The 16926-nt window shown below is 40.0% G+C and overlaps 1 protein-coding gene across 1 annotated transcript; it reads left to right on the plus strand.

The window, feature by feature from the left end:
- Positions 1-14477: 14477 nt before the first annotated feature.
- Positions 14478-16103, plus strand: LOC306980597 (nuclear factor 7, brain-like; the record flags this gene model as incomplete). Its single annotated transcript, XM_079580025.1, has 2 exons — positions 14478-14716; positions 14816-16103. 2 exons carry the CDS (start codon positions 14478-14480, stop codon positions 16056-16058), a joined length of 1482 nt encoding a protein of 493 aa, XP_079436151.1. The 3' UTR covers positions 16059-16103.
- Positions 16104-16926: the final 823 nt, after the last annotated feature.

Here is a 16926-nt window from a genome sequence, read left to right on the forward strand (position 1 = left end):
CGCAATGCTGACATGGGATTTATGACTTCGGCCCTCGTGCGTAATGGCGGACAGAGTGAGGCGAAACAATTGAACTTAGCAAAGGTACAAATATATATGAAGTTGCCTCTATAAATGCTATTGCACACACAGAATGAGTAGTAACAATTGTACATACAGTCAGCATACTTACAGATTCATAAACGCACACAATTCAATGAAACACACAAAAGTCTGAGGCCTGCCGTCTCACTCCTACCGCTCCCTCTGCGAACTGACCACCTGAGGCAGCAGTGCGCATGTCATTGGGAGGCAGCAGTGACGTGAGGAGCTGTTCCTTAAAGGACCTATATCATGCAAAATCGACTTTTTGGAGCTTTTAGCCATGTTGTTATGCTATGTCCTTATCAAAAACACCCCAGAGTGGTTTGTGGCTTCATTCACGCAGCTCTCAGTAATCCTCCTGAATCCTGCTCTCTGAGCAGCTGCTCCTCCCTCTCCTGGTGAACGACTGAGTGTTCAGTTGTGTCGTCACAGCGGAACGGAAGTGCTCGACGTCTGTAATGTAATGTCTTAATTCTATGCTTACGGACAGATTTTAATTTGTAAAACAGCGTTTTCATTATTTCTGTCGTAAGAGAGAAACAAAGAGGAAAAAAAATATATAAAAAATAATTAAAAAAATAAAAAGGATGTGCCCGAGGTGCTTCCAGGTCAGACGTCATGTTTGCGCTGCAGCTGAAGATGGAGCTCGTTACCTACTCTGGACACACCTGTTCTTTATTCTTAACTAAGATAATGTCACGGAGAAAAAGAAGCGCGTTTGGCTACGGAGTTTATTCAACCTTTTTCAGGAAGAGGCCACTCAGCTGTTTTTTTTCTCCGGGATTCAGCGACTATCAGCCAAAATAGTGTTTTTCTGTGACTGTCTCTGATGGATGTTTGGTGAACTTTCGCCAGAACCAAAGTGGATTAACATTTATAACCAACGCGAGTCCCACTATGTGAACAGCGATGGAGCAGAGCGGTGAGTCAATCCAAACGCGGGTTAGTTTGTGTGTTAGCATATTAGCATGTGTGTTAGCCATTTATGAAGCTGTGTTGCAGATGACAACTCCGTATAACTGCATCGTGAAGCAATTTCACTTATTGCTGTTTATTTATTTTAATTTACTTTATTTTATTATAAAGTTGTATGTGCGGAGAGAGGGGGCGGAGTTAACTGAATCGAAGCGTTGTGTCTCCGGATTTGAAAAATACCTCCAGAAAACACTTATATTTATCACAAAAATGAGTGCTCCATAGTGGTAAAGGTACAATATATCATATAAATGCCTATACTTAACTTTGGAATGGCTAAAATAGCATGATATAGCTCCTTTAAAGGTACAGCGCGTTAGAGCAGGGAAATTTGCACAAAATGTATAATATATACATTTAATGGGACGACAGTGGTGTCATTTACCAATTGTGACCGTTTACCATTTCCTAGTCCTACAACTTAGGAGTGTGTGCCTACATCAAAACTTAAGAAACTGAGCGTCATTTGTGATGAATGTACACGCATTGGGCACTTTAAGAATTGACTGAGAAAACAGTAGGGTTATAAAAGATGCAGTCAACCTGAAATGCTGTGAGACCAACATTGGTACAAACTTATGCCACTGACCTTGTGAAACTTCACAACACGATCTACAGCTTCCCGTACACTGATCTTCGCAGGTCTCTTTTTCCCACCAGGCGCAGGAGACAGAAGAAAAACCATCAGCAGCAGGGAGGCCATGTCACTGTCCCAGCCTTAATAATATACATTTTTACTTAATCACTCATGATTGAACAGTTGAACATGAACAAAATGTGATTGTGATTGTTAACTTACTCGAAACATCTTCATCTGGATTCCCCTCAGCAGCATGGATCAGAGACTCAAGCATGGGAGTTTTGGTGATGTTGTTTGCTTCTAGGATAATTTTAGTTTTCAGTGACGTCCCCCACTTTTCCAACAATTTTGACACGGTCTCGTCTCCAAACAGCAGCTGGAAGTCTTGTTGGACCTATGGGAGAAAAAGAAATCACATGGCAGATGAGGATAGATTTGAGACACAGTGACTATTTGTTCCAACTAAACATAACTAAAATATAAAACTCACCAATCCCACTGTGTCAAGGAAAAGACTGTGAACACGATGCTAGACTTCTCAGGATTATGAATCAGTGTCTGGCTGTACTGGAATGTTTGTTTCATTTTCATGAAGATCTGTTCGGTGTCTGTGCTGTGCTTCAGGAGAGAGATGGCCTCCAAACACTGGTCCCCTTCTAACTGCTCAGCTGTAGCCACCACTCTTTCAACCTCTGGTCCCTTTTCTTTAGTGTTGGTAGAGCTGCTGCTCCTCCTGCCAAGGCTTTGCTCCCTCTGCATGTTCTTTAACTTCCAAGCGATGTACCCCTCATTACTGCTTGCGTCAAAGAAACAGAACAGGGATGTTGTTTATGACATATTTAAATCTCCTTTTTTTCAATGTTGTTTAATTTTTTCATAAAATGTACTGTCTGAAAATGTCTACTCACATATCCTTTTTGGGAGTAGGGATCTTTAAGAAAAGGGAAAGGTGCAACAATGCCAACAGCGTATCTGGTTCGAATGTCCATAGGTGGAGCGCTCCTGAATTGATAATAAACAATCTTAATTTAATTTACTTCACCATTAATATTTCAAATCTCTCAAAATGTTAAATGTTTTCTAGAAATTCTGTACATAAAAAAGCATTATGCATACCCGTACTTCTCCATCATATCAGCGACGACCATATTGACAAGCTTCCGACATACTTGATCCGTTATCTTTTTGGACTGGCTGGTATTCCTGGAGTATTCTTTCTCCTCCAGTCTTTGATTCCAAAAGCGTTTTGACAAGCTTTAAACAAAAAGTGCAAAAGAAAAGTATTCAAAAAAGTGATCAAATTATCATCCAACTAAACACACAAAGTACACAAAATGCAGAATACAATCTCACCTCTTTCGCTTCTATGGAATTGTCATCAACCCTCAGCCGCTTTGGTGATGTGAAGTAATGATCAGACTCAGGTGACCGTGATGAGAGAGACAGGGTGTCTGTACAGGAAGATGAAGCAGGTGAATCTGAAATGGAGAAAGAAAAACATGGACAATGCTTTTACATAAAGTTGTTGTGCAGTGTACTAAAATATATATATATTTTTTCTTGCCTGGGACTGAGAGGGAATCAACAATTGTCCAAGTCATATTCGGGTTTGCTTCTACAATATCAGCAAACACATCTTCATCAACCTCTGTCCCACTATCATCCATGAGATACACGCTGTTACTGAGAATGCCAAACTTCTCTTTTGCTGAGAAAATACAAATCACAAATATACAACTTTGACTAATAAAAATACCAAAGTAGGGACACTAGGACAAAACATCAATTTCTATTTTAGGTTTTTTTTTATTTAGGTATATACATATTTTTTTTACAACTATAGTGCAAATTATAGCTTAGTGATGTGGAAATATATGTAATCAGATCAATAGGAAATAAATTATTGTGGCCTTACTGAGCTGTTACTGCCAGAGGATTGACTCTAAGCCTGTCGTTTAAAAACAAAAACATAGCAATAATTGTAATAGGATCACTTCCCAACTCACTTCAAGTAAAATCTATGGAGGGGGATCGCTGTGTTGTCACGCTTGAGGCTCTGGTGGGCAATGCAAATGTATTAAGCAGATAATAATAGTTCTATGATGGGTCAAAACAATGTTCACAAATAGAGCATTGCTTCTGTAAAAAAGATCTGCGCTATAAAAGATCTGTGATCTATTCAAACAGCTCTTCATGCATGGAAAAAATAGCTGTTTGCCCACCATTCACCATTCAAATAAACAACAGCTATGCTCCCTATAGTTTCGCATTGCTGGAATTACATGTAATGTGTATATAAAGAAGTAACATGCATAATGAAAGGCGCTCTGCTAATGCACTGTACATGTGGCTACGAGTGTGTTGTATGTATGTATGTACCTCTTTATATCCTGCGTTAATATAAAAGCTCACCTGATATTCAACGTCAGCTCTTCTCACGGTTGTTTCTGCTCACCCTGCTCCTCCTGAGTGAGGGCAGTGCCAGTTGAAGACGGTGTTCGAGTTTATGTGGCCATTAGATGGTCTGGCTATGACGTATTTCCTCTCCGTTGCTCGCCCAATCACACGCTTATGCTACTGGATTAGCTTTAGAAGTAGCACCACTGCGTTTATTGCATTATTTCTATCGCTCTCGGTGTATTTCCCTTCGGAAAATCAACTCCCTGTGCGGCGGACATGTTCTTCTCTTTGCCTGATCTCTGTTGCGTGAAATATCTCCCGATATTCTGTGCATTCTGAAAAACAAACGGACTACGAGTTGATCTCAAGTTGATCTGCGCTGCACCTGTGGACTGAGCGACAGAGCGGGGAGGGGGGGAGAGAGAGAGAGACCGACAGACAGACAGACAGCAGGGACACAAGCGTCTACTTCACGCCGCTGTGCTTTGTCATGTGGAATGACAAACAGTTTGTGTCCTGTGCAGTCATATATTAAGCACTTTGCTGTACTTGTGGTACCTCTTTCAACGTAGCCGCTCAGTACGTATAGTAAGTGACTAGTTTAATACTTTAAGTTAGTTCCTTGTAAGTGTAATGAATGAGTGTAAACTTCGACGAATCTTCTTGTACTGTATGTTATGTGTCATGAGATGCCACACTTACTTACCAGTTTAATAGTTTTATTTGATTTGATTTTTTTTTACCTATGATCAGCAATAAATGAATGTGCATTTACAGTTTATAGTAAATAATGATCAAATCACTGAGATGGCAGATTATTATTATTATTATTATTATGTTTACAACTTACAACCTCATATCATAGAGAACAAAATAGGCCTTCAGTCTGCCTATACATTACATTCTGTGGTACATGTGAAAAGCGGCAGCAAATTGTGTTGCTGTTGCAACCAGATGTAGCCTACACTCAGTCGTAAAGGCAGGCTTAGTAAATGTCCTAATGCAAAAATTGACATTAATGACATTAATGTTTGTACCATTGCCGTATGAAATGTCTGACACAATCTTACTCTAAATTGTTATTTGTTTTTTTCCTACCTGGCTGACTGGATAGAAGCAACCCGCAGGAGTATGTGTACAAAAATGGGTGTGCAAACAAATATAAATAGCCTAGTAACAATTTTCCATGAAAGACTGCCTCTAATAGGTTCCATTTTTCATTGAACACACTTTACTCAACTGTTATAGCGCTTTTCTACCTTCATCACACTCAAAGTGCTTTACAGCAAGGAACCACTCACCCATTCACTGTCTCATTCATGCACCAATGTACGCAGATGCTGGAGGCAACGTGGGTGATGTATATTGGCCAAGGCTACAACAGTGTGCACCTGCAGGAGCTGGGATTCAAACCCACATCCTTACAATCATGAGACGACCCGCTCTACCAACTGCGCCACCGTTGCAAAAACAAACAGCTTCAAAACGACAAATTGGCAGTGCAAAGTTTACAATTAAGTGCTTGATGAAGTGACACTGATATGTTACAATATGGTTCATAGGATGAGGAAGGAGGAGGTGAAGGAGCTGACAATGCAGAACACCACGCTCTGAAACAGGGAGAAACCCAGGAGGTGGTGCACCGTTTCAGAGGAACACTGAAGGCAGTACTCTGGTTTCCCCTACCATCAAAAACATGATGGATGTGAGCTTCACTAATATTCTCTTGTTGTGTTCAGTCTGTTCATGCCTATGGTGCTGCCCGGAGCCAAACACAGCAGCGTAGTGGACAGCAGATGCTACCGCAGAGTCATAAAAAGTCCTGAGCAGAAGTGTGCTCACTCCGAAGGACCTCAGTCTCCACGATGTGTCAAAATTAAGTTTTGTCAATTAAAGGATGTATTCACAGTGTCACGAGTTCCTAATTTCTTTACTCAAGTGAGAGTGCCTATACTTCATTTGAATAGTAGGGTCAATTGTGATTTTTATTTTGTGACTTTTGCTTGTGACTTGTCCAGTGAAGACGTCTCAGCGATTCAAACCACTTTTTGCAAGTTCCACAGCGCAATTACTGTTCAGATTAAGGAAATGACTTTTTTGATCATCACTTCCTTATATGAATAACCAGGTGAAAAATATAATTCTATTGCTATTTGGGACGGCATTAAAAGTGTTACAAGTAAAAATATACACAGCATTTTTGAAACAATAAACATATAATGTGTTGCTCCAGCACAATGCATGATTGTAAGATAGAATAGATAATGCAGTGTTTCAATCACTTAAATATGAGACTCTTGTGATAAAATCAGGCAGAGGGCAGATGTCATTTCTCAGACCCATGTTGTTGGGGGGGAAATTTGTTGTTTTTTTAATCCTTAACCCCAGAGCAAGAATTAAAGACTATTGACTCAGGCTTACGCTTTTTTAGAACAGAAGTCATAGGCCATTTGCTTCTGCTGTCTCAAATTACCTGATAATTACCTGAATTCGCCCTACTCAACTTGACTCGCATTTACTCATTTACCCTGCCTCTGCTGGCCATAATTCCATTCACAACCCTTTTGCTTGTATTAGCAGACACCTGGCTATATTAATTGATTGTGCATGTTTCAAGTGAAGATATTAGCTGTTTTGCATGATAGCATTCAGTATAGGTAGTTGATTTTAAATCCGATTCCACAAGAGTCATGACAAAGCAGCGTGAAGGAGGCGCTCATCTCTCTCCCCCCCTCCCCGCTCTGTCGCTCAATCCACAGGTGCAGCGTAGATCAACTTGAGATCAACTCGTAGTCCGTTTGTTTTTCAGAATGCACAGAATATCGGGAGATATTTCACGCCACAGAGATCAGGCTAAGAGAAGAACATGTCCGCCGCACAGGGAGATGATTTTCCGATGGGAAATACACCGAGAGCGATGGAAATGATGCAATAAACGCAGCGGTGCTACTTCTAAAGCTAGTCCAGTAGCATAAGCGTGTGATTGGGCGAGCAACGGACAGGAAATACGTCATAGCCAGACCATCTAATGGCCACATAAACTTTTTTTTTTATTTTTTTTTTTTTATTTAACATCAATGCAAGTTTAGATAATTTACCACAATATGGTTATTTTCAATCAAATTCATCTTACACATAGATGCAACATGTTCATGTTCAAATAAACAATCTATTAGACAAAACAACAACAAAAAAACAAAAAAAACAACAACAACAACACAGGGGTCTGCTACTTTACAATAAGATTGTATTTTTCAAGAAGAGTGATGGATTTAATTATTTTTTTATTATTTACATTCATTCTCTCAAGGGAGGCCAAATACATTTTTAAATCAGATTATTTAAAGTGGAACCATGAGGGTATTTTTTCACACCATTTCATTTTGTGGATATAATATTTTGCTAGTATTATAATTAAGTTTATTAGAAATGTTTCATCTGAAGTGAAGACGGTATTATCAAAGGTCAGTAAAATATGATTTTTTGTCAATGTAAAACTCTTTCTAAATATTCTTGTGAGGTAGTTCTGTACATCAGACCAAAAAGTGCAGACAAAAGGACATTCCACAAATAAATGTTCAATACTTTCACCATCACCTTGACAAAAGGAGCAATTGTTACTGACATCTTTTAAAAAACGACAAATATAATCTTTTACCGGGTAATATCTATGTATAATTTTGAATAAGCACTCTTTGACCTTATTATTAAGAATATACTTATAAGGTAACAGAAAAATTGTACTCCATTGTTTTCTACTCATAGGGATCCATTTTTGTTTACATATAGGATTTGCAAAGTCATCAAAATGAGCTCTAATAAACTTATTTGTACATTTCTTATCAGTGAGACTTATTCCCTCAACAGTGATGGGTCGTTCGCTTATATTTAAATCAGTTAGATGTAAACTTTTAGCTTAAAGGAATAGGCCACCGTTTTTACATACTAAAATATGTTCTTACCTCACTTTAGTCGAGTTAATATATCCCCGTCTGGTCTTTGTCCGTGCGCTCTGTCACGCAAACGGAGCACATACGCAGCCTCTCCCACATGTCACATAGCTCCGAAAAAGCTCACGATAGAAGCTACCAAGCTCTTCCAAGTGTTCCCTATTTAAATAAAGTTACGTGAAGTGTTTTCATGCGAAGTATATTTACACAGAAATGTAACATGTCGATTTTATAAGCAAATAAAAAGGGGGACTATATTGTGAGGCGTAATGATACGAGGAGTAAAACGTCCGCGCAGTAACTCCTAAAGGTTATTGACGGAAGTGAGCGGGGGAAGTCTTTAGTCTTTAGTCTTTAGTCTTTAGGAGTCAATGGATTTAAGAATTTTGAAGCTGCTTCACACAAGGGCTCCTTTGGTAAAATATAACTTGACCTGTTAATATTTTTTTGATTGAAATAGCTTTTGATTTCAGTAAATATGACCTCCTAATGCTACAAATACAACAAATTTTCAACACCATTTTCAGTTAATTACAAGCTTTAAAATGTATTGAAACGATGAGTTGCATAATAATTTGGAACAGTGGATTTTGAGGTATTTACTATATTTATTTTTGAAAAAAATACTGTTATCACTAGGACATTTTTTCCACCACATTTAAATGATCCTCTACTAGTTAAAGACTTGAAAATTATGCTGACTCTTATTTGAGTTGAAAAATGTCATTTGCATAATAATTTGGAACGCAGTGTATAGCCTGTCCGTCCATGGGAATGGATCTCTCCTAGGGCTGCTCGATTATAGAAAAAATAATAATCACGATTATTTTAGTAATAATTGAAATCACGATTATTCAAACGATTATTTGTTGCCTGAAAAAAAATCTTTATTTTATTTATTCATTTTTATTATTATTTTAAAAAAAAAACTATGGACTACATTTTCTTTGGACAATAAGAGCATTTTTTTTATTTTTTAAATATACTCACGTTTCTAAACTAATCATATAGGGACACCTGCCCCCTGCTGGCCAGCCCTCACACCTGTCCAACAGAGCCGCGCGGCCTGATGACATCATCACACAGCGCTAATGTTTTTATGTCAAACCAAAGCGTGAGCCTCTAGCACGTGAAATGCGAAGGGAACAGAAACAATCATCTCAGTGGCATGAAATAATAAGAGTTTGCTTTGAGCTCCATTGATCTGCTCCTGAGGAAGAGTTTTAAACTTTTGTACTAAACAAAACCAGTGTCTGAGCAAAGGATGTTGAGGCTTCTGAACAGCTGTTCTCCTTTCAGCACAAGGTGAGCTCTTAACAGTGGCGTTATCTCAAGAGTTAGGTATAAAAAAATACTAGTATGATATTATTTACAGTTCTGTCAGGCTGCGATGGTGTTTCAGCTTATCAGACGCGCTCACACAAACCGCGCAGGACAGACTTTTTGTGCTTTGGATGGACGAGCGGGAGGGCATCCTTAATAATCGTTTGTTCTCGATTATGCTATTGTTGTGATCGTCAAGTGTAATAATCGAAATCGTAATCGAATTTCGATTAATTGCACAGCCCTAATCTCTCCTTCTGTGGTTTTCCCCAAGGTTTCTCTTTTCTCCTGCCGGGTTTTTGAGTTTTTCCTTGCCGTGCTGGAGAGTCTAAGGACGGGGGAGGCCCTCGCCGCTTGTCGCTACCTTTGGACATTATATTTGCCATTATATTTACCTGAACTTTTAATTGTCATATTTATTGCTCTGTTTTATTGCCTTGATGTTTGTTGCAGCCCTGTGAGGCAACTTCTGTTGTGATATTGGGCTATACAAAACCATTAAACTTGAAGCTTGAAACTTTAGATCAAGTTTGACTGGTTTAGATCAAGTTAGGCTGGTTTAGATCAGGTTTAGACTGGTTTAGATCAAGTTTAGACTGGTTTAGATCAAGTTAGGCTGGTTTAGATCAAGTTTAGACTGGTTTAGATCAAGTTAGGCTGGTTTAGATCAAGTTAGACTGGTTTAGATCAAGTTAGGCTGGTTTAGATCAAGTTTAGACTGGTTTAGATCAAGTTAGGCTGGTTTAGATCAGGTTTAGACTGGTTTAGATCAAGTTAGGCTGGTTTAGATCAAGTTAGGCTGGTTTAGATCAAGTTTAGACTGGTTTAAATCAAGTTAGACTGGTTTAGATCAAGTTAGGCTGGTTTAGATCAAGATTAGACTGGTTTAGATCAAGTTAGGCTGGTTTAGATCAGGTTTAGACTGGTTTAGATCAAGTTAGGCTGGTTTAGATCAAGTTTAGGCTGGTTTAGATCAGGTTTAGACTGGTTTAGATCAAGTTAGACTGGTGTAGATCAAGTTAAGACTGGTTTAGATCAAGTTTGGCTGGTTTAGATCAAGTTTAGACTGGTTTAGATCAAGTTTAGACTGGTTTAGATCAAGTTTGGCTGGTTTAGATCAAGTTAGACTGGTTTAGATCACGTTAGGCTGGTTTAGATCAAGTTTAGACTGGTTTAGATCAAGTTTAGACTGGTTTAGATCAAGTTCGACTGGTTTAGATCAAGTTAGGCTGGTTTAGATCAAGTTTAGACTGGTTTAGATCAAGTTTAGACTGGTTTAGATCAAGTTTGGGTGGTTTAGATCAAGTTAGACTGGTTTAGATCACGTTAGGCTGGTTTAGATCAAGTTTAGACTGGTTTAGATCAAGTTCGACTGGTTTAGATCAAGTTAGGCTGGTTTAGATCAAGTTAGGCTGGTTTAGATCAAGTTTAGACTGGTTTAGATCAAGTTTAGACTGGTTTAGATCAAGTTTAGACTGGTTTAGATCAAGTTTGGCTGGTTTAGATCAAGTTAGGCTGGTTTAGATCAAGTTAGACTGGTTTAGATCAAGTTTGGCTGGTTTAGATCAAGTTAGACTGGTTTAGATCACGTTAGGCTGGTTTAGATCAAGTTTAGACTGGTTTAGATCAAGTTTAGACTGGTTTAGATCAAGTTCGACTGGTTTAGATCAAGTTAGGCTGGTTTAGATCAAGTTTAGACTGGTTTAGATCACGTTAGGCTGGTTTAGATCAAGTTTAGACTGGTTTAGATCAAGTTTAGACTGGTTTAGATCAAGTTTAGACTGGTTTAGATAAATTTAGACTGGTTTAGATCAAGTTTGGACTGGTTTAGATCAAGTTTAGACTGGTTTAGATCAAGTTTAGACTGGTTTAGATCAAGTTTAGACTGGTTTAGATCTAAACTAAAGTTTTTGCTTCTTTTCACAACTTTAAGACTGGTTTATGCTGGTTTAGACCAGTTTTAGACTGATTTTGATCAGGTTTGGACCAGTTAAAAAAGGAAAGTATGGTTGTGGGGGTAACATAAAGGGTTAAAAAAATATGCAAAGCTATTCCCCAATCCCAAATTGGCAACACTATATAACAATGAGCAAGATTTAATGGGAAAAGAGATACCAAACAAAACTCTGCGAAAGTGTCTGATCATTTTATCCAATGAAATGCATCAGAAACTCCAGAGGAACGGATTAAAAATATAAAACTGTCCCCTTAGTCCAAAAACAAAGGAAGTTCATTTTAAAGTTTTGAATGTGATATATCCTTCACGTCGAAAGGAGCCAGCTGAGGTGGCTAGGGCATCTGTTTCGGATACCTCCTGGTCGCCTCCCGCGGGAGGTATTCCAGGCATGTCCTAGTGGGACAAGGCCTCGTGGAAGACCCAGGACACGGTGGTGGGACTATGTCTCCGAGCTGGCCTGGTGTAGCCTCGGGGTCCCCCCAGAACAGCTGGAGGAGGTGTGTGTGGATCGGGAAGTCTGGGCATCTCTGCTGAGACTGCTGCCCCCGCGACCCGGCCCCGGATAAGGCGGAAGAAAATGGATGGATGGATGGATGGATATCCATGCAGTGAGCTGCTTAGAGTGAGGTTTGGTATAGATTATAACAACTGTACTTTCTGTGACTCAGACACTGAAACCACTGAACATCTGTTTTATCAGTGTATGCACACAAATGCATTCTGGGAGGACTTTAAGGACTGGATCTTCGAAAATCCAACTACAACAGGACTCTCTTACTTTGGACAATATAATTTTTGGGATAAACTTGAAGGATTCACAGACGGACTATGCTTTGAACAGTTTATTAAGCCTTTCAAAATAGTTTATTCATTTTTTACAGTGTTTAAGAGACAACTTTAAGGAAATTATCTGATATCTTTAAAATGTATGAAATGTAAATCTGCTCCATCTCTTCTTAAACAATTCTTTTTGCCCGTGCATATGACTGAATGTATTTTATCTACACTCTTGCCTTTTACTGTAATTGATTAATTTTATGTTGATGTCCAGAGAAGGAGCGACAAAACAGAGGTTAGGTAACTTTGTGTGAACAAGCAAGAAAAAATAGTTCTCAAGACAGAGCGAGTCAAAACTAGACTTAAAAATGCGTAGAACTGAAAGCATTTTATCTACACTCTTGCTTCTTAATTGATTAACTTTATGTTGATGTTTTTATTGATTGTATTTGTTTTCTTATATTCATGCAACTGTTAAGCACTTTGAATTGTCTTGTGTATGAATTGTGCTCTACAAATAAACTTGCCTTGCCTTAATGTACTTGATAATCTGGATGTTTTTGAAGAAAACCTCTAGTGTGTGTGAATATGTTTCATTTATTTTGTTTTATGTTATATTGCTTTAGTGTCTTGTGCCTTGAATTGTTACTGTCATTTTAATTAGTTCGTAAATTGTTGTTAAATAATAAAAAATAAAAAAGAGCGTTAAATATTTTTGAACAAAGACGAGACGAGTCGGTGCCATGTGCGGTTTATTAAGATGTTCACCCTGAGTCAGACGAAGCTAAGCCTGGAGCAGCGACAGTGTGGACAGACGGGACGGGGGTCAGTGGGGTGAGACGGAGAGGTCAGAGGTGAGGGTTCACGACCCCCGAGCCCTCGCACTCGATCAGGTACGAGACGTTACTGCTGCGCTCGTCACTGCACTTTGAAATGCTGAACTTGGCCTGGAAGAGGAGAATACGGGACAGGAAGTTAGAAAGGTATTTAACCCCTTAACCCCCACCTGAAGCGAGCACCGAGACGAAAACAATGATGGAAATGGGACAAAAAAGTGAGAAAACATTGACAAAAAAGAGACGAAAAATTGATGAAAAAGTGGCAAAAATGTCACAAGAAATTGCCAAAAAAATGACCAAAATGTGACAAAAAAGACAAATACGACAAAAAATGACAAAAATGTGACAAAATGTGACAAAAAAAATAACAAAAATGTGATTTAAAAATGACAAAAATACAACAAAAAATGACAAAAATGTGACAAAATGTGACAAGAAAATGACAATAATGTGACAAAAATGTGCGAAGAAAATAACAAAAAATTGACTAAAAATGACAAAAAAATGACCAAAAAAATGAAAAATGCGTTGAATACCCAACAAAAAAATGATGGAAAAAAATCTGATGATGTGAGGAAAAAGATCCTCTCGGTTCAGGCGGGAGTTAAGAGGTTAATTCTACAGGAATATTTGTATCCGAGTTTAGTAGTAGTAGTAGTAATATTAGTAGTAGTAGTGGTAGTCGTACCTGTGTGAGATTCTCTGCGATGTGAATAGCCGTCTGTGTGTGCAGATGCGAGACGTTCCTTTAGCCAGAGCCTTGAAGATTATTAACTGGAAAAAATACACAAAAACATGAGTAAAATAAACGACAGAATCCACACTTTACACACACAAGGGTGGAGTAAGATTACTCCGAGCAAGATGGAGCTGAGACCTGGTCTTGTAGGAACTCGTCCACGCAGCCGTTGTGTCTGATGTTTCTGAGCAGCATCTCGGCAGCTTCTATCCCGACTTTATCAGCGTAAACTCCTACAACCACAGGAAAATCAACACATGTGGGAAACTCACACGGGGTCAAAGGAGGAACTGTCTCGTACACTCATGAGAGGAAAGAAAATAAAGCTTAGCATCAAAGTGAAGTGAAATGCTGGAGTTTTGCTGCCCTGTTTAGGACAAACACAGACTCACCTTTCTTCCCCAGCGCTGATCCGGCGAACAGGCAGCCCGTCGACGACTCTGTGATTATTCTGAAAACAGGAAAAAGTAAAGTGAACAAACAGATAGGCACAAAACACAGTAAAAAAAACAATTTGATGTAGTTTAGTTGTCAGACTGAAGAGAGCGGAGCTGTTTTAGAGTCTATTATTCTCTGAGCGACTGAAGCCAGTGCAGAGACCCGAGCACTGGACTAATATGATAGTTTTCTCAGGAGACAATTTAATGGATAATGTGAGACACAAAGAGAGAAGCGTCTGATGTGATTTTTGACATATAGGCTAACTGTGTTTTTTCCTGCTCAACAGAAACACTCCCAGTGCAAAGGACTGAAGACAGGAAAAGTATTCAGTCAGTCTGAGGATATTGGACACAGACGACACAGCTCCGTGAGTCCAGTTTACTTTTGTTGATTTTTCTTTGATCAGTGCAAAATGTCGGAGAGGATCGCTGCAGTGGAGGATTATCTGACCTGCCCTGTGTGTTTGGACACATTTAAAGAGCCGGTGTCTCTGGGCTGTAACCACAACTTCTGCTCCAGCTGTTTACAGAACTACTGGGACAAACACAACACCAAGAACTGCCCGCTTTGTAGAAGGAAGTCCTCTAAAGAGTTTCCCCTAATGAACTTTGCTCTGAAGCAGCTGAGCCTTAACTTTAAAGCAGAGGGGAGGTCTGCAGTAAACCCCCTCAGACTGAAGCAGAGGGGGGGGTCTGCAGTAAACCCCCTCAGACTGAAGCAGAGGGGGGGGTCTGCAGTAAACCCCCTCAGACTGAAGCAGAGGGGGGGGGTCTGCAGTAAACCCCCTCAGACTGAAGCAGAGGGGGGGGTCTGCAGTAAACCCCCTCAGACTGAAGCAGAGGGGGGGGTCTGCAGTAAACACCCTTGGGTTCCTGCTCTGTTCTGTCTGGACGAGGCTCGTGCTCTGTGCTCTATCTGTGAGTTCTCTCAGCACCGAGACCACACTGTGGTGTCTGTGGAGGAGGCAGTGTCTGGGTTAAAGGAGCAGCTACAGTCGGAGCTAAAGCCTTTGACTGAACAGAGAGAGCAGGCCTCGGCCTTACAGCGACAGTATGAGGAAGTGCGTGTTCACTCGGAGAGGCAGGCAGAGGCGTGTGCACGTCACATCAGGGAGACCTTTGAGCGACTCCACCGGTTCCTACAGCGAGAGGAGGAGCTGAGGCTGACAGCTCTGAGGGAGGAGCGGAGCAGACAGCTTCACACCATGGACTCAGAGCTGGAGAAGGTCAGGGAGCTGCTGTCCACTCTGAACAAGAACATCTCCACTGTGGAGCAGCAGCTGAAGAGGGAACACATGGACTTTATCAGACAGTACTCACACAGTCAGAAAAGCTCCCGCTCACTCCTCTCACAGCCAACACTAAGACTGGGCCCAGGACTCCTGATAAACCAGGCCACAGTCCTGGGCAACATGGGCTTTAAGGCCTGGGAGAAGATGAGGAGCCAGGTCCACGACCGCCCAGTCATTCTAGACCCAAACACTGCAAACGAATGGCTTCATCTGTCTGAGGATCTGAACAGAGTGAGAGGTGGAGAAACTAAACAACAGGTCCCTGATAATCCAGAGAGATTCATTAGATCTGCTTCAGTTCTGGGCAGTGAGGGGTGGAGCTGCGGCTCACACCAGTGGGACGTGGAGGTGGGAGACCATTCAGACTGGATCATAGGAGTGACCAAAGAGTCTGTCGACAGGAAGGGAGAAACATCTGCAACTCCAAAACATGGAGTCTGGTGTTTAGAACTTACAGATGGAAAATACAATGTTGTTGATAAAAAACTGAATGTAAAGCTCAGACCTGAGAAGATCCGAGTGCGCCTGGATTATGACGAGGGGAAAGTGTCTTTCTACAACACTGACGACATGTCTCTGATCTGCTCTCACACAGACAGATTCAAGGAGAAAATCTTCCCTTATATTTCTGTTGGTAAAGCTGGAGACGCTAAAACCAAAGAGATTAAAATATGTCCCAGAGACGTTCAATTAAAGACATAATTTTCTTCTACACATTTATAGTGTTTATATTGTGTTTTCTCCTCATCTAAAACATTGGTATTTTTTTTGTGTCTTTCATGTTTGAATAATCCTGTAATTGTACAAACATATATTTACATGATTGAAAATGTCAAATGACAAAATCCAAAAGAAAAGACATTTCTCCTCATGTGTCAAATATCGAACTTTTAATAAAACTAACGATCATAAAGTTAATGTCATTCTGTCGTTATTTTTAATTTGTTAATCATCCAATTTTTTTGCGAAGGACTGTTGTGGAGCGGAGGGAGCTGTGCAGGAGGAAGAGGAAGGTGGTAGAGGAGCTGACCAGTGCAGAACACCACGCTCTGAAACAGGGACAAACCCAGGTGCACCGTTTCAGAGGAGACTGAAGGCGGTTCTCCCGTTTCTCCTGACCTCCAAAAACCACCTGCTCTGGTGACAAAACTTCTACTTCTTGTCACCTACTATAGACTAAAGTAAAACTACAAATGGATTCTGGTAACTCTCATTATTCTGCCTTTACTAGTGGGTGAACTCGCTTTACAGATAGCGAAAAGTCTCCAATTAAGGACTGTTCTAATGTTTGATAGGTACATAGAAACCCTTTAGATAGAGACGAGACAAAGGCAGGTCCAAGTCCAAAGCGGAACATTTTATTGTCCTCCCCCAGGAACATACAGGGCATACAAAGGTTCCTACCCAGCCTATCTACATCCCCCTTTCTTTACAGGAACTAATCTTAGTGTAGCAATATTCAGTTTTTTATCACGTATGCTGTAGAGGCTGAAATTATATGCATCAATACCAGACATTGTGCACCCTGTAAAAACATTTGACATTTTCTTTTGTGTCTTAAACAATGTAT

This window comes from Gobius niger, assembly GCF_951799975.1.
Source record: "Gobius niger genome assembly, chromosome: 21".
NCBI lineage: Eukaryota > Metazoa > Chordata > Actinopteri > Gobiiformes > Gobiidae > Gobius > Gobius niger.